At 42.0% G+C, this 21,417-nt stretch overlaps 1 protein-coding gene across 1 annotated transcript; it reads right to left on the reverse strand.

Annotated features, from left to right (window-relative positions):
* Positions 1-1,788: 1,788 nt before the first annotated feature.
* Positions 1,789-17,919, reverse strand: ALDH5A1 (aldehyde dehydrogenase 5 family member A1). Its single transcript, XM_073331875.2, has 10 exons — positions 17,460-17,919; positions 14,950-15,033; positions 14,373-14,543; positions 13,543-13,659; positions 12,910-13,053; positions 11,799-11,942; positions 8,388-8,546; positions 5,949-6,118; positions 5,082-5,140; positions 1,789-4,885 (listed from the first exon to the last, which is right to left on the reverse strand). Exons 1-10 carry the CDS (start codon positions 17,757-17,759, stop codon positions 4,680-4,682), a joined length of 1,554 nt encoding a protein of 517 aa, XP_073187976.2. The 5' UTR covers positions 17,760-17,919; the 3' UTR covers positions 1,789-4,679.
* Between the last annotated feature and the right edge of the window lie 3,498 nt (positions 17,920-21,417).

Here is a 21,417-nt window from a genome sequence, read left to right on the forward strand (position 1 = left end):
GGAATAGCCCAATTCTGTCATCCCCCTGGACATGTGGGTACAAGTGGCAGCTCCATGCCATGCTACAGGTAAGAGGATGGAGTAGTTATGATTCTTAAGTGTTCTGTACAGTGGCATGGCCTGTAGCCTTCTGTATAACATTTAAGCCAGCATAATCCTGCTTCTCCCTTTCCTCAAATACTAGGCATTTCCAACTCGGCCAGGAATTCTGCAGTAGGGCCAGCTGCAACAAGTTTTGTCCATCCTAGCGTTGAAAAGTGACTTTGTTAAACAATGAAAACATAAGATTCCCTATTTTTGCCTCAATTACAGATCAGATTTGTTTATAAGTAAAATGTCCTAATTGCCAGCTGTGCAAGCTCAGGCTGAGATCTGAAAACCAAGTCAATTCTCCTTTTCCACATGCTATTGGCCACATTCTGCATTCATTTACACAAGTGCATCTCCATTGTTTTCAAGAGGATACACATGTAGTTAATTGTCTTCCACAGGGTTACATTTGATCCTATATCTGTAACTTAATTAACAATTCTGCTGATGAACAGAAAGGAATAAGACCCTGCATAGCTTCCCCCCCAGATGCTGTGTCTCTGTAATACTAAAAGGAGTAAATAAATCCCCCACTCTTTTCATCCATCACTACAGCAGCCAGTTATGATGCTGAATACACCCTGGGAACGGAACTGCTCAGTAAGAAGGAACTACTTTTACAGTCACAATTCAGAGTGAAACTACTTTCAGGGAGGAATATGCTCAGGTGATCAAGACAGCATGACCAGATCCAGTCGTTTGGAGACAAATGCTGCCTCAAAGTTTCCTAGGGAAAGGGGTCTTGGATAGGAGATGCTATTGACAACAGCTAAACTTTAGCCTCTGAGTTGTGTATGCCATACTTAATTCTCTATAAAGTTGGTCTTCCAGACGTCTCAGCAGTGGGAGAAAGAGAATGCACTTCATGTCAAATTGTAGGGCGAGGGCCAAAGTCATTTCCGAGGGCTACTGCAAATGAAAATGGCCATTATAAGATGGAAGGATATCCTAGTGCCAAGCCAGTGCTTACTGAGAGCTCCTTACTCACGGGATTGGAAAATTTCCTGCATGGAGCACCTGCATGATACGATGAAGAAACATACCAGTTATTTCAGAGGTAGTCTAGCAGACATGCCCAATGGCGAGTTTCACAGTACTAAATTGTAGAAACTGAAATGTGTGTCTATGAAGTGGGCAGATTTTCCAAGTTTTCTTTAGGAAGTGAATATGCAGCAGAGTGCAAGCTAGTTGGCTCGTGTAAGATAATTAGACTTGTACACCTCGCTGTCAAATCAAAGTGCAGCACAACATGCTTGCTACTTTCTCCAAGCAGAATTCAAGTTCTGACAGATCCCAGGCAAATTTTACACATTAAGTACTGCAAATGCGTCTACTATTATAATCATGCTGAATGCCACACAATATGGCAATACACTTTTTATTGCCTCTGCAGGAGCAACTTTCTGGGAAGCCTTAGGATCAAGAGCCTCCTTCACTTATTTTGCTCAATTGAACAAAGTTGGTCAAGGCATGCATGTTGGTGGGGAAATGCGTTACGTAAGGTAACTTACTGAAAAAGCATTCCTATGGTGGTCAGAAATGGTGTTGGGCCTACTTGAGAGAAAAAACAGTGCAGACCTAAAAAGCTACTGGGTGTAATGGCACCTGGAATATATATGGCACCTGGACTTAAACAGCAATTGAGTATTAAACAGCCTAATTAATCAATTTAACACAGAAAAGTGAATGCCCACAATATCCAGTGCTTTCACAGGTGTTAGATATTTATTTCTTGAAAACAGTTCAGTTTCTTTGCTAAATAGCATGCGTTCTTTGAACACACATTACATGAGAAAAAAGCTAGACAATCACAAACTAAATCAAACTGAAACGTAAGAATTCAAGTCTATGTTTTCTTAAAGGATCACAGTTTTTGATAAGAGTACAACATTTGTAAGAAAGATCAATTTGTGCTATTTGACATAGACATTACCTAGAAAACCATACAGATTCAAACACTGGAGTCCAGACATGGAGGAAACCTTGACAAAGAATTTTTTTTTAAAGTTAATCTAAGATACTGTCAGTTATGACAGGTTTCAGAGTAGCAGCCGTGTTAGTCTGTATTCTCAAAAAGAAAAGGAGTACCTGTGGCACCTTAGAGACTAACATTTATTTGGGCATAAGCCGTAGCTCATGAAAGCTTATGCCTCAAATAAATTTGTTAGTCTCTAAGGTGCCACGAGTACTCCTTTTTGTTAAAGTTACGTAACAAAAGGTTTGTGCTTCCTGTTGTCAGACACAGTTCAAAGATATCTTGTGCTGGGTAAAGAGTAAAAATTTACTCAAGTTTTATTTAATTCTATTCAGAGAAGAAAATCCAGCCTCATAAAACAAGACACCAAAATTTTAAGACAACCAACAGTATTGCATCTGACATAGAGGCAACCGATGAGAGCAGTGCAATTTGAGTGCCTGGCTGAAGTGACGGATGAGTCCATCTGTCTAAGGTACTTATAAAACTGCCTGTGTGCTTGCCGTATTTAAGCTATAGTACTTTGGGATGTAGCAAGTACTGGCTGTATTTTTGTGCAGCACCTCTGCTGAATAAGAAATGGATGATTAAGATACCTTGTTCTAGCTGCCCTACTTTCATACATGCCATAACACAATGCTCTCAAAAAATCAGGGTACTATGTATGCTCATCTACAAGAGTTTAAAAGTGGTTAATATGAACAGGTACATCTGTCTTCTCCTTATTGACTCCAAAAGCACACACTGCAGGTGATAAAGCCTCAGTGCCTTCATTTTTATATGTATTGCATTAGGGACTTCTGTAAGGGCAATGAGTGTCCTTTCCAAACCCTGTTTGTGGCATCACTTCAGCACAATGCACTCATGCATTTTACAGACAGTAAGGAATGAGCTCCAGCCACACCTAGTGTAATATAAAAATAATCTAAATAACATTTAAAATGTTGAGTAGCAATCAATACTCCTCCGTGTTCACTTGCGAAGGCTCTGCTCCACCTTGCTTTTCTGTTAAACTTAAGTGTCATTCCAAAAATAATTTCCCCCTACCTTGGTTTAATTGAATACCATTGTCTATTTGACAGGATACATTCATCTAGAGAGAGCCGTCAGCTCACTTTCATTCTGTAATTAAATGTAAAAGTCTGGCTAAACAGCAGTTAGCCAAAAATGAAAACACACAACTTCTACTCCCCAGCCTCGGACAAGCCAGTTTAAAATTTTCTATAGGATCTTCTGAGGAAGTTTAGTTTGGTGAATAAAGTGCTTATTTTAAGTCAAAACCATGTTAATACACCATTATTTGCTTCACATTAAGGAACTTTTACATCACCTTTTAATGATGCTTTCAGTTGAGGCTACATAGACTAAGCGGATGACATACAAAGTCTGCCTCTGAAGACCTATATAATCTTTATTAGGTTGTAAGTTAGATGAGTTTGGGGTTTTGTCCCACTCCGCGATGGACATCTGCCCATGTGACAAGGAGCCCAGTCCAGGGCCTGGTAGCATTTAAGGCACAAAGCCGCAGGAGCAGTACCGCCTGCTGAGGCTCTGTAGTTGAGCAAGCTGAAGTGGCTCTTTGAAGGAGTGGGAGGAAAGCACTCCTTAAAAAGTTGGTTGGCAACATTTATGTTGATGACCATCCTCTTCCCTTTCCCAGGTGGGGTCATACTGGTCTTGCACAGGGGAATGAATGGATATATATTGTCATGTGGAGCTCATTTACATAAATCTCTCCCCACCCCACCCCCGAACAGCTCAGCAGAGTGTCCCTGCAACATGCATTCCTCTACTACACACTAAGCTAGCCATCCCCCAAGCTCCACTGACTCATTAGGCAACCAGTTTATACACACTACTGCGACTTACAGCCCTTGTTTACATGGTAGCACAGGTTGTGTATCTGTTCCTGAAACTACTAAGCTCTTAGGCATAAGTTAGGATGTCTGCTCTGGAGAGGGCAAAGCTGCAACAGCAGGTGGTGTTGCAATTAGCAGTGATGTATACTGACATAGCTGCACACTAGCCTGTAAGAATGCCTGGCTCCAGCCATTACCACTAATTCCTCCCCTTCACAAGCACCAAGTTCTCCTGCAAACTTTAATAAAAGTAAGCAATCTGAAAAAGTTCTACAACAGCGTTAGCAAGTTGAGAATTAAGTGCATATTTGGCACAAAACCATGAAGGACAGGCTACCCTCCCCAACACTTCTCCACTCCCTACACAGATGCGTGAATATTAGGAGAGACAGAAGGAAAAAAAATTGCCTATGTCCTCCAGAACAGAAATTATGATCTTCATTATGCACAAATCTCCAAATTCTTCCTATTTACATAAGGTAACCCAAATAACAGAAACTATTCCTCCCTCATCCCCCATCTAAGAGGCACTGTCATTCAACTATTGGGTATTACTACTAAATCTATGTAACTAGTAATATTTGTGTTTTACAAGTGTCAGCACAGAGCTACATAAAACATCTCTCTCTACATGTAGTCACACAACAGCATTACTTGGATTTGAAGAGGGTAACACTCACATTAATATACAGACAGTCCACCCCAAACAGGACATTATTCCAGGCCTTTGTGGATTGTGTCATTTCTGCAAATTATTATAAGCCTCCAAAACAGACATACTTTATTTCTAGGTACTCATCAATACCATATTTTGAACCTTCTCGTCCTAAGCCAGACTGTTTCACACCACCGAAAGGGCACTCCACTGAGGACATTATTCCTTCATTAACACCAACTATTCCAACCTCCAGCTGCTCTGCAACTCTCCAGATCTGGGCTGGGTCTTGAGAATAGAAATATCCTGTCACATGAATGTAAAAATATATTGTTAACATAGAACAAAAATCAAAAGGACATGGCAGCAGAAGGTTTTGGGGAAGGTGCTTATTAGCAAACAGAAATAATCAAAATCAAATTCTTCATCTCACACCACTGCAACACTAAGCTCAAGTTTGTAGCTGCACAGTGGTGTATCTGTCTGAAAAGGGAGAACGTACCTGCTAAACCCACATTGGCTGAATTTGCTATAGCAACAGCTTCTGCTTCAGTATCAAACCTGTCAATATAAAGAAACAGAGAACCAGTGAGACCTGCAATCAACATAGCGGGGTGGAAAAGGAAGTAATCCTTACTGCCTTCCTGGTCTCTGGATACTGAGAAGCAGCCTCACTGCAAATGGGACAAAGTGAATGTAGGTTTGTTCTCCTTGGTATATTTCTAGTGTTTTATTATTTAATTTTAGGTCTCAAGCCAGGGTGCTTTTGCCATTTCCCTTGAGTTACATCAAATTTTAAAATGTGTTAACACTTGTCAACTAATGTGGTTTAAACACGCCATTCACTTTCGCTGTCTTGACAAGATCTCACATCTGAGAAAGATTCGTAAATCTTCGCCCCACTGAGTCCTACCAGGTTCAATCATACTGGGGAGGGGGGAAAAAAAAAACCCTCAGAGAAAAAGACTGCTAGAGAGGGGAAATTGTCCAAAGGGTACTTTGGATCAGAGAAACACAGAACTATTAGGTCATGTGACAAAATGCAAAAGCTCTCAGGTCCCTTAAAGGAGCATGAAAATTGATGGTCTTTACTGTTATCCTCCCTCGTTAAACTGCAGGTGCCATTTAAAAAAAAAAATCTCACTGAAAAAAAGTTTACAGGTCAAAATTACAGGTACAGTTTTAATAAGTAAAAATCCGAGAGAGAGAGAGAGAGAGAGAGAGAAGTAATCTCATCAGAAGCCAAAAAAAAAACAAACTGTGGAAGAATAATAATAATAATGCAGATTGTATACTTATTCACATGAAATAAAATACTTTTTTGAAGTTTACTAAACTCTATGTTAATCTGAAGAATGGATTATCTTACTTGATAACTGGTGCTAAGGGACCAAATGTCTCTTCTTGCGTGCAAAGCATGTTTGTTGTGACGTTGCTGAGCAGAGTTGGCTCAAAGAAATTCTTTCCAAAACTGTGCCGTTTCCCTCCTGTCACAATGGATGCTCCTTGAGAAACTGCATCGCTAATGTGTCTCTCCACCTGAGATGAGCAAAACAAGAGATATCAAGCTAGCATTTAGCAGTAAAGGTTTGGTCTTCTTTTCTTGAATACACAACAAGATTCCCCAAAATTAAACAAGGCGTTAGACAAAAAGGGTTTATTCTGCTCCTTATTTAGAGACTGAGACACTGCTTAAAACCTCCCTTTTTGCTGAATTTTCATCTCTCCTCCTGAACATAACCTGAATTTTAGATTTACAAACCAGGATCACTTGCAATGCAGAGCTGCAATTCAGCAAAGATTTACATAAATGCTTAACTTTACGGAGGCTTATTAGTCCTGCTGAAGTCAAGGAAAGTTAAGCACATCTGTAAGTCTTTGCAGGATCAGGGCCACACATTCATGGTCAGCATCGTCAGAGAGAGATACAAAAGACCATGCAGTGCTTACCTACTGACAAAAGAAAACTATCCTATCTCAGGGCTTGTCTACACTGGCAATTTACAGTGCTGCAACTTTCTTGCTCAGGGGCGTGAAAAGCGCCAGTGTAGACAGTGCACCAATGCTGGTAGCTGCGCTCCCATTGCTGGTAGCTGCGCCCTTCGTGGAGATGGTTTTTTTCAGAGCGCTGGGAGAGCTCTCTGCTGTGACCACACAAGCCACGTTAAAGCGCTGCCAGTGTAGACTAGCCCACAATAGCAAGTCTTCAAGATGTTATTGGAGAGACCATATCTCCATCTATTCTCTAACGTGAACAGAACGCACATTAAACTAACTTCTATGAACACCAGCCCGAGTGGACAAAAACTGATGATTTCTTTTTAAAAAATGGATTTTTAAAGATATAAAATCAGACTTTTATTTTTAAAAACAAGACCTTAAAATTAAATTTGAATTTATGGTAACCTACGGTAAAGGCCTAAACTTACTACAATCTATTCAAATCATTTTTAAAAAATGAATTAAAAAAACCTACTTTATACCAGTGAGTCATCTGCAAATTTTTGTAAGTAAAAGAGTGCTACTTTTTAAATGTAAAGAGAATTGGGGTGGGGAGGAGAATCTTTACCTGTTGAGGTCAATTCAAGCTTTATAAATATGTCAATGTCATATGGTGCATTAAATATCTATATTATTTTCATTCTTTACAACAGAGTGAATGGTGGTATTGATATTTTTCCTAATGCAAGTACTTTCAGTTCTTGTTGTACAGAAAAGCTTTTTCTTTAATTTTACTTTTGGATTCAGTTTAGCCAGCTGGTGCAGAGAATATATTTTCTTCTTTTGGATCATCCAAATTAAGAAACCAACTGGGAGTTGAAAAAGTAGGAAAGCTTGTGTTCCTCTTCCAATCTATGAACTATAATACAAAAAAACCCAGGTGGGAGAAGATGAACTCTACTAATTCTAGAAATTTGAAGGAGAGGGGCCAGATTTTCAAAGATATTTATGAACCTAAAGATGCTGATAGGCACCTAGGGGGCTGTAGCATCTTCACACAAATTAGGAATAAAAAATCATCATCTAATAAATAAATGCAATGCCACTCCTCATTTTCCATATAATAAAAAATGTAAAAAATGAAGAATCTGAATAAATGTATGTTAAGAAATATAACTATTTATATAAATGAAAATGCACCTTTCTTTAGGAAAATACCTAAAATGTACAAATGCAAAACAAAATTAAAAGTCGCCTTCCACATTCAGAGCCCCCAATAGTTTTAGCCCTAATTTATTTTTCTGCTTAGTTTTGATACACAAAAACAGACTGTTCAAAACAAAAACTGTCATGCTACCTAGAGACATGAATATACCCAATACAACCCCCACAGTCTGTTAAGCGCAAATGTTCTCCAAAAAAATACCAATCAGAATATAATTAGGAAAAAAGGCTTGCTCTTGGTAGATTATTCCCCTTTCTTTTCCTAGTTTAACAAGGCAATGATCGCTTTAATTACTCCTGTTCACATCACTGTGGGCTTTGAGGAGAGAATACTTTCTGCAAATATAGAGAGACAAAATGGATGAGATAATATCTTTTGTTGATGAGACAGACAAGCTTTTGAGCCACACAGAGCTCTTCTTGAGATCTGGAAAAGGTACTCCCAGCATCACCGCAAAATGAAAGGCGGAACAGATTAAGTAAATAGCATATACTGTAAGGGACCATTCCAGGTAGAGTGGCAAATATAGTCTTACAAAACAGGTATACAATGTGTTTAATACTTCCTAAAAATATAAATTACAATTTCAGAAGTGAAATCAGTATATTTTGAATACACACACACACACACACACACACATACCTTTCCCACTGCTTTTTCATTAATTAATGGCCCCTGGGTAGTTCCTTCATCAAATCCATTTCCTACACGTAGCTCTCTTTCAATGGCTTTGGCAAATTTTTCCACAAATGCATCGTGGATCTTTTTTTGCACCAAAAACCGGTTTGTGCAAACACATGTCTGAAAACAAACATGAAAGAATAACAAGACAAAGCTTAGTGCTGTTCCCATTTTTTACAGCACAGTAACTAGTTACCATTACACTTCCTTCCATGCCTTCTCTTCACCCACATAGGCTGTTACTAAGGTTTGCCCTTCTCTCATTACAACACTCTGAAAATCAAACACTAACAAGCTGGAAGTGTTTCCCTGAAACACCGTCACCCTGTTAGCAGGTGAGGATCCTGCTAGGAAAGGGTTAAGTGGGTGCCACGGATTCTCTGATATATGTATCTACCAGGATACAAGGGAGGTGTGGTGGGAGTTATCCTCTAACCAAAGGATACAGGATGTGGGTTAAGTAGCAGGCTCGGCATCTAAGCAAAGGTAGGAGCTGATATTTCTGTTATCTTGTTGTCTGTGTTAAGTCAGCCAAATCCCACATGAAGGAGGGTCTGGATTTTACAAGTTGGATTTGTAGGTTTGGGGAAGGAACACCTGCTCACTCTGACCCTTTGTTCTGTCTATACCCTCCTCTCCTCCTGCCTTGATTACTACAACCTTTTGCTTGATGTTCTCCAGTACACAACTGCTAAAATGTTCCTTTGCAAGTCAGGCTACATTATCCCCCTTTGAAAACTTTCTATATCAAGTCTAAATTCCTTAGCCTTGCATATAAGATCCTACATGGCTCTGTCTTGGTTTATATCTTGGGTCTTGTTTCATGTTGTCATGTCCCCATTCACCACTTTTGTTCTACCAAAGATTCCAGCCTCATTACTATCCTCATTTCCTTCTCCCAGGCCAGTCTTTGCATTTTCTCTCATGCTGTCCCCTCACTTTGACTAGTGAAATTATTTAATGCTAATCAGGTTCTTTTCAAAATCCACCTAAAACTTGCTTCTTCTGCAAGGTTAATGGGCGGGGGGGACCTTTTGTAGTGATAATCAAGGTGGGCCATTTCCACCAGTTGACAAGAACATCTAAGGAACAGTGAGGGGTGGAGGTGGGGAATAAACATGGGGAAATAGTTTTACTTTGTGTAATGACTCATCCACTCCCAGTCTCTATTCAAGCCTAAGTCAAATTGTATCCAGTTTGCAAATTAATTCCAATTCAGCACTCTCTTGTTGGAGTCTGTTTTTGAAGTTTTTTGTTGAAGAATTGCCATTTTTAGGTCTGTAATTGAATGACCAAAGAGATTGAAGTGTTCTCCGACTGGTTTTTGAATGTTATAATTCTTGACGTCTGATTTGTGTCCATTTATTCTTTTACGTAGAGACTGTCCAGTCTGACCAATGTACATGGCAGAGGGACATTGCTGGCACATGATGGCATATATCACATTGGTAAATGTGCAGGTGAACGAGCCTCTGATAGTGTGGCTGATATGATTAGGCCCTATGATGGTGTCTCCTGAATAGGTATGTGGACACAGTTGGCAACGGGTTTTGTTGCAAGGGTAGGTTCCTGGGTTAGTGGTTCTGTTGTGTGGTGTGTGGTTGCTTCAGGTTGGGGAGCTGTCTGTAAGCACGGACTGGCCTGTCTCCCAAGATCTGTGAGAGTGATGGGTCGTCCTTCAGGATAGGTTGTAGATCCTTGATGATGCATTGGAGAGGTTGAAGGTGATGGCTAGTGGCGTTCTGTTATTTTCTTTGTTGGGCCTGTCCCGTAATAGGCGACTTCTGGGTACTCTTCTGGCTCTGTCAATCTGTTTCTTCACTTCAGCAGGTGGGTATTGTAGTTGTAAGAATGCTTGATAGAGATCTTGTAGGTGTTTGTCTCTGTCTGAGGGGCTGGAGCAAATGCAGTTGTATCGTAGAGCTTGGCTGTAGACAATGGATCGTGTGGTGTGGTCTGGATGAAAGCTGGAGGCATGTAGGTAGGAACAGCAGTCAGTAGGTTTCTGGCATAGGGTGGTGTTTATGTGACCATTGCTTATTAGCACCATAGTGTCCAGGAAGTGCATCTCTTGTGTGGACTGGTCCAGGCTGAGGTTGATGGTGGGATGGAAATTGTTGAAATCATGGTGGAATTCCTCAAGGGCTTCTTTTCGATGGGTCCAGACGAAGAAGATGTCATCAATGTAGCTCAAGTAAAGTAGGGGCATTAGGGGACGAGAGCTGAGGAAGCGTTGTTCTAAGTCAGCCATAAAAATGTTGGCATATTGTGGGGCCATGCGGGTACCCATAGCAGTGCTGCTGATTTGAAGGTATACATTGTCCCCAAATATAAAATAGTTATGGGTGAGGACAAAGTCACAAAGTTCAGCCACCAGGTTTGCCATGACATTATCGGGGACTCTGTTCCTGACAAACATCCTTACAAACAGGTTTGGTTGCCCCAAAACTGTGAGCCACTAATTTAAAGCAGAGCTAAATACACTTTGTAGTGTCTACTTTAATGGCCTGAAATGAGAGTTGTCTTCAGGAATTCATGTGAGTTTATTGCTTGTGAAATGTCCATATTGTTGGGAACACTGGGGCATGGCCACTAGGTAACTCGAGGGGATGGAAGACCACAAGTGTCAATGAAGCCCCCTCGCACTAGGCCCCTGTGTCCTTGCGCCCCCCCCCCCACACCTGGAGGCATTCGCAGCAGCTCTGCATACTAGGCCCAAGTGTCCTTGGCCCCCCCGCCTGGAGGCACACACAGCAGTTATGCTGAGAATCTGCAACAGTATGTTGCAGAGTCAGACTGCCTGAAACTAAGCAAGGCCAAACAGGGGAGATATGAAAGAACAATGCTGAATAAAGCAACTTTATGTATAGTTTAACAAATGATACAAAGAATCAGGGAACTAGCTGGAAACTGGATTGGCTGGCTATATGGATACTTGGAGCAGCTTGCTATTGAATAAGTATGCTGGAAAAAAGAATGTATAAAAGCCTGTGTAACTTCCTGCTCTGTTGTGCAGGATTTGAGATTTTATTCTCCCTGTACCTTTTTGCAGCTGCAAATAAACTTTTCTGCTTCTCCACCCCGTTGTGATTATTGGGTGTAGCACACCGGGTAACGAACCACTCAAGCTGTTGTTCAGCCTCTCGGCACTGGGTGCCGGCAACAATATGACAAAATCATCTGAAACGGATACCCTTGTTGGCAGTTTCAGCAGAGAGGCACTGAACTGGCATTGTAGACTCATCTTTTCAATCCAGCATATTTCCTTTCACAAGCAAATAAAGTTAGGCAAAAATAGCTTAATCACAAAAAATAGGGCTCTTTCATGCTCCAAAACGTGAAATAGGCAAGGTAGAAAAATAATTCTCTCACCTGCCCCGAGTTTCTGTATTTAGAAGCCAGAGCTCCTGCAACAGCTCGGTCCACGTCAGCGCTGTCAAACACTATAAATGGAGCATGCCCCCCAAGCTCCATGGAAACCCGCTTCACAGTGCCAGCAGCGTGATGCAGCAGAATCTACAAGTATACAGCAGACACCAAACAGGATAAGTGTGTAAATATTCAGTTCACTAACAAATCAGAATTTAGAGGCAGGGGGAACTAACTCTGGTGGGGATTGAACTCCCATAATGAACCTACAAATTCGCCACAGAGTCAATAGTCCATCTTTCCCATTCCCTTGCCAAAGCAGGCAATCTGATCCTACATTGAAGTCTCCAGTGGAAAAACTCCCACTGACATTAATAGGGCCAAGATTTCACCCAATTACTTTGTCCAGCCTTTATTTAACTAGAACTCAGGGAAGAGCTGCTTCTACTTTCCCTTGCAAGATCATTCCACATTGTAATAAAACTTGCTGGTAAGATTTTTCTCCTGATATCCAGTTTAAATTTTACCCTTCCCGCTGTCATCCCATTCCTCCTCAGACCATTTTAGAAAATGCCCCTTTCTTGTTAAGAGAAAGATTCTGCCATCTTAACCCCCCACACTAGTATTTTATTCCTCAAATAGTCCCAATGATTTCCATTAGACTACTCGCAGAGTAAAGGGAGTAGAATCTAGCCTTAAGTAAAGATTTCACCTCATGACCCTTCCCTTCTTTCAGTAATGCACTACATTACTGAGCAGCACATTCTGAGGTATTCCCATTAGAGTCAAGTCATCATGTAACCTGAAACAGCAGTTTCTGGAGCTGAACTTTCCTGAGTAACTGCTGTGCATCATTCCAGTTTGTAATTTGATGAAGATTACCACTGTTCTAAAAAGCTAACAGATACCAGATTAAATGGACAGTAATTCAAGGAAAAGTACTTAACAGGGATTTGTGTGAAGCCCTCAACAGCCAGAAAGGAAGAAAGTTTGTTGCAGTGTGGGGAAGAACCACCCCAAAGGAAAATGTTGTATATACACCTTTCTCCCCTCAAAACACTTCCCCTTGCTTTTCAGTAAAAACCCTTCAGACTTTCACCGTCTTGTCAAGTACCTTTCCTGTAGCAGTGGACCCAGTAAACGATATTTTTGCTACCAAAGGATCAGTGCACAGGGCCTCCCCAACAGCTGGAGTTTGTTGTTGGGAACAGGGGACAACATTAAATACTCCTGCTGGAATCCCAGCCTGGTTTGCAAGCTGCAATGAGAAACAGTGAATATGCAGTTACAAAATAATGTACTTTGTATAAGGATCAGGTAGGTAATATTTTTATATTCATATATGTATTTGTAAATTTGCTCTGAAGACATAAGCACTGAGTCAATGGGAGCTGAGGGTGCTCTGCAATTCACAATATTGGGCCCCATAAACATTACATGTTGGCATTGCTATAGGCTGTTGCTGACATCAATTAAAGCAAAGATATTCAAATTTAAAGCTGACTTTTGTAAAGCTAGGCCAATGCTGGAAGATACTCCTAATATGCCCATAATATATTCCAATGTTTTTATTTATTTTAAAGGTAACTATTAAATCTAAACCACCATCTTAACAGAATAAATTTGTACTCTCTCTGTGTGAGACTGTAGCCAAGAGTTATGTTTGAATGCCACTTCACTTTCTGTTTACATACTGCTACTGTGAGATACAATCCATTGCTAATGTAATACCAGCGCAAAAGCTCACCTCAGCAAGTGCTAATGCTGATAATGGTGTGTCTTCCGCAGGCTTCACCACCACAGTACAGCCTGCTGCCAGAGCTGCACCAACTTTTCGTGTAATCATAGCGCTGGGGAAATTCCACTAGGTGGAGAGAAATATACAATGAAAAATCAGAAAAGCTGCATACTTCCCTCTCTGCCCAAATAACTAGCTATTTTTTGCAACTCCTAGGAAGAATCAAAACAAATCTTGTATAAGAATGAGACTTTGCTTTACTTTCACATTTAAATACTTTTCAAAAATAGAAAAGGGGAGAAGAGGCAGCATTTACAAAATACTGTGTATATAATGCCACTACCAATTTTCTTATGCTCTAAAAATTCGACTAATTAAATGGCAGAGAGATTTCTACATCTGTGAGAAACTGGTATTACCTATATTAACTCAAAAACTTCAACCTTTTGGGGGTGCACCTGCTGCTAAGAGTAGGTGGAGAAAAAAGATATGAGGAAACAAATCCATACCCCTAGGAACATGAAAACCAAAAACATGACATGTATTTTCAGTATGAAAAAGCCATTATTTGTCTCATGATACGTAACTCAATGTAGAAACGCATCCAGACCAATGCTGTAACTTTCTCATATCTTATCTAGAGCGTGTACTCTGTCCCACTTGGCCATGCAGGGGAGTAAAGTCCACCCAGAACAAATGAGTGGGGAGCAGAAAAAGGCCAGGGGGGATTCAGGGGGATTTCTCCTGGGCCATGGCGGTATATGCTACCCCATTCTCAGAGCTGAGCCAAAAGCCCTAAGTTAGTCCTTAATCAGTCTGACAGATCCAGCTGCACTTACAGGGGTGATAATGGCTGCCACTCCAACAGGCTGTTTCAGCACCAAGATCCTTCTATCTTTCACAGAAGGTGGAATGATGTCACCATAAATGCGACGAGCTTCTTCTGCAAACCATTCCAGGAAGGAGGCAGAATAAAGAATTTCACCTTCTGCCTCTTTCAGAGGCTTCCCCTATGATTAAATCACAATGCAGAAATACTTCAAAGAGACCAAAGTGATTGAAAAAAGTCACTTAGGTCATTATTTTTACTCTTATTATTATTTGTGTAACCATGGCACTTAGGAGCCTTCGTCATTGTGCTAGGCACAGTAAATGGCACTTTGATTCCAGGTTACATACATTTTGGACAGAGTCTGGGCTAAGGATTTATAGGAGTCTTTCCATTACTTCAACAGGCTTTAGATCAGGCCCTACATGGTAAATTCTATAGCTAATGTGCCTTTCTTGCTTAAGGCCTGGGAGTTGTGGGTACATACTACCACTCAGGATAAGACCCTTTGTTGCCAAAGGGGTCCTTTGCTGGCAAAGAGGCCTGAAAAATGCTGAAATTAGCACATTTTTACATGTAAAACTTACATTCTCTGCTGTAATTATCTTAGCAAGGTCATCTTTATTCTCCATCATCAAACTGTACCATTTGCGAAGTAACACACTTCTCTCCTAGGCAAGGAAAAAAAATACCTCCTTACAGTGTGTATGCTAACACCCATTGTTTCATGTTCTCTGTGTATATAAATCTCCCCACTGTATTTTCCACTGAATGCATCCGATGAAGTGAGCTGTAGCTCACAAAAGCTTATGCTCAAATAAATTTGTTAGTCTCTAAGGTGCCACAAGTCCGCCTTTTCTTTTTATAGATAAGAATGTTACTAAACTGAATTAACTTCATACTTTATGTATAAATGAATGTGTGCTGTTCAAATAGAAAAAAGATAACGGAGTAAGGATGACATGAATTCAAAATTGTATTGGAGGGCTAGTGATACCACTATAGACAACGGTCCTTTCAGTCAGTCAACTTCTTTCAGACAGTACCAGGTGCTTCAGAGGAAAATCCGTGTGTGTGTACTCATATATATATTCTCCCCACTGTGACTATTTGTATACAGGTCTACCTCTTTTGAAACTAATAAGCCCTTGGCCTCAATATCTTGTGGCAGTCAGTTTCACATGCTTTAGATGTATGTAAAGGACTACTTGCTTATAAACAGTTAATGAGAAAAGGAGGACATGCTTTTGAAAAAAACAAAAACAAAAAACACTTTTTCTAAGGCAGCGGCTCTCAACCTTTCTAGACTACTGTGCCCCTTTCAGAAGTCTGATTTGTCTTGTGTACCCCAAGTTTCAGCTCACCTAAAAACTACTTGCTTACAAAATCAGATATAAAAATTAGGGCTGTCGATTAATCACAGTTAACTTACGCGATTAACAGTGCAATTAAAACTGCGATTAATCACGATTAATTTTTGAGTTAAACAATAGCAATTGAAATTTATTAAATATTTTTGGATGTTTTTCTACATTTTCAAATATATTGATTTCCATTACAACACAGTATACAAACTGAACAGTGCTGACTTCATATTATTTTTGATTAAATATCTGCACTGTAAAAAGAAACAAAATAGTATTTTTCAATTCACCTCATACACGTAGTGCAATCTCTTTACCGTGAAAGTGCAACTTACAAATGTAGATTTTGGTTTTTTGTTTTTGGTTTTTTTGGTTACATAACTGCACTGAAAAACAAAACAATGTAAAATTTTAGAGCCTACAAGTCCAGTCAGTCCTACTTTTTGTGCAGCCAATCGCTAAGACAAACAAGTTTGTTTACGTTTATAGGAGATAATGCTGCCCACTTATTATTTAAAATGTCACCAGAAAGTGAGAACAGGCGTTGGCATGGGACTTTTGTAGCTGGCATTGCAAGGTATTTACATGCCAGATATACTAAACATTCATGTCCCTTCATGCCTCAGCACTATTCCAGAGGACATGCTTCCATGCTGCTGATGCTTGTTAAAAAAATAATGGTTTAATTAAATTTGTGACTGAACTCTTTGGGGGAGAATTGTATGTCTCCAGCTCTGTTTTACCTGCATTCTGCCATATATTTCATGTTATAGTAGTCTCGGATGCTGGCTCAGCACATGTTGTTCATTTTAAGAACACTTTCAATGCCGATTTCATAAAACAGGAAGAAGGTACCAATGTGAGATTTCTAAAGACAGCTACAGTACTCGACCCAAGCTTTAAGAATCTGAAGTGCCTTCCAAAATCTGAGAGGGACGAGGTGTGGAGCATGCGTTCAGAAGTCTTGAAAGAGCCACACTCTCTATACAGAGCTGTATAAACAAGTTATTCTACGAAATTTTAGTCTGTACTGACTTCCCTAGACAAATAACCAGATGAGTTGATGTAACCCCAAGGAAGACCTCTGTGTACCCCCCTGCCCCTCCGAGGTGTACCTGTACCGCGAGTTGCAAACCACTGTTCTAAGGTATGTGTAAGGTGACTTGTGGCCTTCAAGCCAGCTTTTAAATTTAAAGCACCACCTACTAACTGTCTCCACCAACCCCTCATATTAATGACAGACCTATTAGTAGCTGTCCCTAGAGGCCTGTCAGACCCTCCCTGGGCTGCACCTGCTGCTGCACATCACCAGTCCCTGCCCCAAAGCGCTCCCAGGCGAAGTATGGGATTAAATACACCACACACAAGAACAGAGGCAGCTGAATCAAGCCCACTGGAGCTCTTTAAGCCCCCAACCCTGCCCTGGGCTCTGCCCGCCAAGGGGGCAGCCGGCCTGGTTCTCCTGCAGGGTCACAGCCGCAGAGGCGGGCATGCCGTGGGCGCACCTGGAGAGTACATCACACTCTCCCAAGGTCCTGCCGTGCCCCGCTCGCCCTCCAGGGGGTGGGGGAGGGCCTGACTGCAGCCCGGGACACCGTCCCTCAAAGCTCCCGCCTGTGGGTCCCTGTCCCCCAGAGCGCGGAGGCGGGGGGGGCTCCCTGGGCCGGGCTTTCCCCTCACCTCCCGTCTGCCTCGCCCGGCCGGGTCCCGCTCGCTTCGCCCGGGGCTCTCACCTTGGCGGGGGCCGCGCTCCAGCCGGGCCCGGCCTCCCATGCGGCTCTCACCGCGGCCCGGGCCTCGGCCACGCCGCAGTCCGCCACCCGCCCCAGCTCGGCGCCGCTGGCCGGGTCCAGCACGGGGAAGGCGGCGGCCGCCTGCACCCAGCGGCCCCCCACGAAGCCGCCCGAGCGCGCCAGGGCGCCGGGCAGACGCGGCGGGGCCGGGCCGGAGCCGCTGCGCCGGAGCGGGGCCGGGAGCAGGCGCGGGGCCGCCCGCAGCCGCAGCCGGGTCCAGGGGAGCCGCCAGCTCGCCATGGCCGCGCGGCGGCGGGGAGCAAGGAGCGGGCTGGGCAGCGGGAGCCGGATCCCCGGGCCCCAGTCGGCAGGCCTGGCCCTGGGCTCTTTGTGCGCCCGCTGGTGGCCTGGAAACGGCTTCCTGCAGAAATGTACTGCCTGCAGCGGGTTGTAAGAAACTACTGTTGCAAAAAAAAACTGCTGCCTCATGCAGCAAAGTCCTACAGGTAGCCGTTTGCCCCCTGCACTCATGGCAGGACAAAGTATTAACTAGACCATTCCTGCTGTGTGTTTGTCCAACCCGCTCTTAAAAATCTCCAGGGATGGAGATTCCCTTCCCTCCGCAACTTATTCCAGTGCTTAATCACCTCGACAGGAAGTTTTTCCTAATGTCCAACCTAAACCTCCCTTGCTCTTGGCCTATCCTCAGAGGTTAAGGAGAACAATTCTTCTCACTCCTCCTTGTAACAACCGTTCATGTACTTGAAAACTGTTATCATGTTTCAGTCTTTCATCATAGGTCCTGTTTTATAGACCTTTCATCATTTTTGTTGCTCTTCTCTGGATTTTCTACAGTTTGTGCACCTATTTCCTGAAATATGGTGCCCTGAACTGAACAAAATACTCCAGTTGAGGCCTAATCAGTGCAGAGTAGAGCAGAATTACTTCTCTTGTCTTAGAGTAACAGCTGTGTTAGTCTGTATTCGCAAAAAGAAAAGGAGTACTTGTGGCACCTTAGAGACTAACCAATTTATTTGAGCATGAGCTTTCGTGAGCTACAGCATCCGATGAAGTGAGCTGTAGCTCACGAAAGCTCATGCTCAAATAAATTGGTTAGTCTCTAAGGTGCCACAAGTACTCCTGTTCTCTTGTCTTGCTTAGGACACTCCTCCAAGTACATCCCAGAATGACGTTCCATTTTTTGGGTTTTTTTTTTTTTTTTTTTTTGCAGCAGCGTTACACTATTGACTCATATTTAGCTTGTGGTCCACTATGACGCCCAGACCCATTTCCTCAGTACTCCTTCCTAGGCAGTCACTTCCCATTTTGTATGTGTGCAACTGATTGATTGTTCCTTCCTAAATGGAGTACTTTGCATTTGTCCTTATTGAATTTCATCCTATTTACTTCAGACCGTTTCTCCAGTTTGTCCAGATCATTTTGAATTTTAACCCTATTTTCCAAAGCACTTGCAACCCCTCCCAGCTTAGTATCGTCCACAAACTTTATAAGTGTACTCTCTATGCCATTATCTAAATCACTGATGAAGATATTGAACAGAAACTTATCCATAACTGATCCCTACAGGACCCCATTTGTTATGCCCTTCCAGCATGACTGTGAACCACTGATAACTACTCTCTGGGAGTGGTTTTCCAACCAGTTATGCACCCATCTTATTGTAGCTCCATCTAGGTTGCATTTCCCTAGTTTATGAGAAGGTCATGCGACACAATATCAAAAACTTTAGTAAAGTCAAGATCTACTAGGATAACCACTTCCCCCCACATCCACAAGGCTTGTTACCCTGTCAAAGAAAGCTATCAGGTTTGTCTGACACAGTTTGTTCTTGACAAATCCATGCTGACTGTTACTTATCACCTTATTTTCTTCTAGGTGTTTGAAAACTGATTGCTTAATTATTTGCTCCATTATCTTTCTGGGTACATAAATTAAGCTGACTGGTCTGTAATTCCCAGGGTTGTCCTTATTCCCTTTCTATAGATTGGCACTATAATTGCCCCTTTCTAGTCTTCTGGAATCTCTCCTATCTTCCATGACTTTTCAAAGATAATTGCTAATGGCTCAGATATCTTCTCAGGAAGCTCCTTGAGTATTCTAGGAATCATTTCATCAGGCCCTGGTGACTTGAAGACATCTAATTTGTCTAAGTAATTTTTAACTTGTTGCTTCCTCATTTTCACTGGTATTCACTATGTTAGATGTCCAATCACCACCAACTTTCTTGGTGAAAACCGAAACAAAGAAGTCATTAAGCACATCTTCCATTTTCACATTTTCTGTTATTGTTTTTCCCCCTCATTGAGTAACGGGCCTACTCTGTCCTTGGTCTTCCTCTTGTTCCTAATGTATTTCTAGAATGTTTTATTGTTACCCTTTATGTCTCTAGGCTAGTTTGATCTTATTTTGTGCCTTGGCCTTTCTAATTTTGTCCCTACATACTTGTGTTATTTGTTTATATTCATCCTTTGTAATTTGACCGAGTTTCCACTTTTTGTGGGACTCTTTCTTGATTTTTAGATCATTGAAGATCTCCTGGTTAAGACAGGGTGGTCTCTTGCCATACTGCATATCTTTCCTACGCAGTGGGATAGTTTGTTCTTGCGCCCTTAATAATGTCTCTTTGAAAAACTGCCAACTGTCTTCTCATGGGATCTTACCTACAACTCCCTGAGTTTGCTAAAATCTGTCGTCTTGAAATCCATTATCTTTATTTTGCTGTTCTCCCTCCTACCACTCTTTAGAATCATGAACTCTATCATTTCATGTATCAGAGGAGTAGCCGTGTTAATCTGTATCCACAAAAACCACGAGGAGTCTAGTGGCACCTTAAAGGCTAACAGATTTATTTGGGCATAAGCTTTCGTGGGTAAAACCATTGGTACCACTGCTCTCTGTTGGAATTAGCTACATCAGATAGCAGTTTTTAGCAAAGTAGGACCTGTCAGGGCTACAGGTAGCACATTCCTACAGATAGCAGTTTCTTACACCATAGGGTGTGTGAAACTGCTATCTGTAAGAATTTGCTCCCCATGGGAGAGGTAGTGAATTGTTACTATTAGCAGTTATTGATACATATGGTTGTTCTTATGTGCTGACTTGTCCTAATTTGCTAAAACTTGACAGTGGTGTGGGATGGAAGCATAAAGTGTTCCGCTTCCAAACGACCCAGGCTGGATTCATTGTAGTGGGATGCGGGACATGTGGAGGATAATTTAAAATCTTAATTTCTTTAGGATTCACCTTCAATATACTTCTATGCTGGTGCGATCTTTGACTATTAATCAACTCAGCATGCAGGCACAGGCAGCAAGTCACTTGTCCTGTGGTCTTGACTGAGAAAGGTTTCTGATCAAAGGGAGCATAGGATCCAGCAAGCTCCTGGGGTAATATTTCATTGGAGATGAAAGGGCTTATTCAGAAATAGATTTTGAAATCTGTAGAGTGAAGATGAGCCAGATGGGCTTGTCACCATGCTGCTATATTGTGTTCTCTGGGGGCTGGTAGAAAGGAGAGAGAAGTATTATGGATTTCCTCTTTCCCTTACTGAGGACCGTCTATGCTCACCTGAAATTTTTCCTGGCAGAAGCAGTTCCTATCTGTTTATTACAGTGTCAAAATATGGCTGCCATCACTCAGAGGCATTAGTGGTGGTAGAGGTTAGAAGAGGGCCAAAAAGTCCTTTTCCCTCCCCCAAACACTCCCATACATGTAGAAGCCATAATGTTGCGGCTGCCTAAATACCCTGATGGCAAACGGGTAGGGGCAGAAGGCACTGCCAGCTATAGTGAGCACCCCCGAGGAGCCATGCCCTTTGTGGACTGTATGCTGCTACACCTATTCTATACTGGTGAGGACAAGCCTCACTCCGCAGTACTCCTGGTGGCCCAGGGCTTCCCCTGGCTTCCACCAGCACAAACACTGTTCCTACCACCAT

Source organism: Lepidochelys kempii, chromosome 2, assembly GCF_965140285.1.
Source record: "Lepidochelys kempii isolate rLepKem1 chromosome 2, rLepKem1.hap1, whole genome shotgun sequence".
Lineage (NCBI taxonomy): Eukaryota > Metazoa > Chordata > Testudines > Cheloniidae > Lepidochelys > Lepidochelys kempii.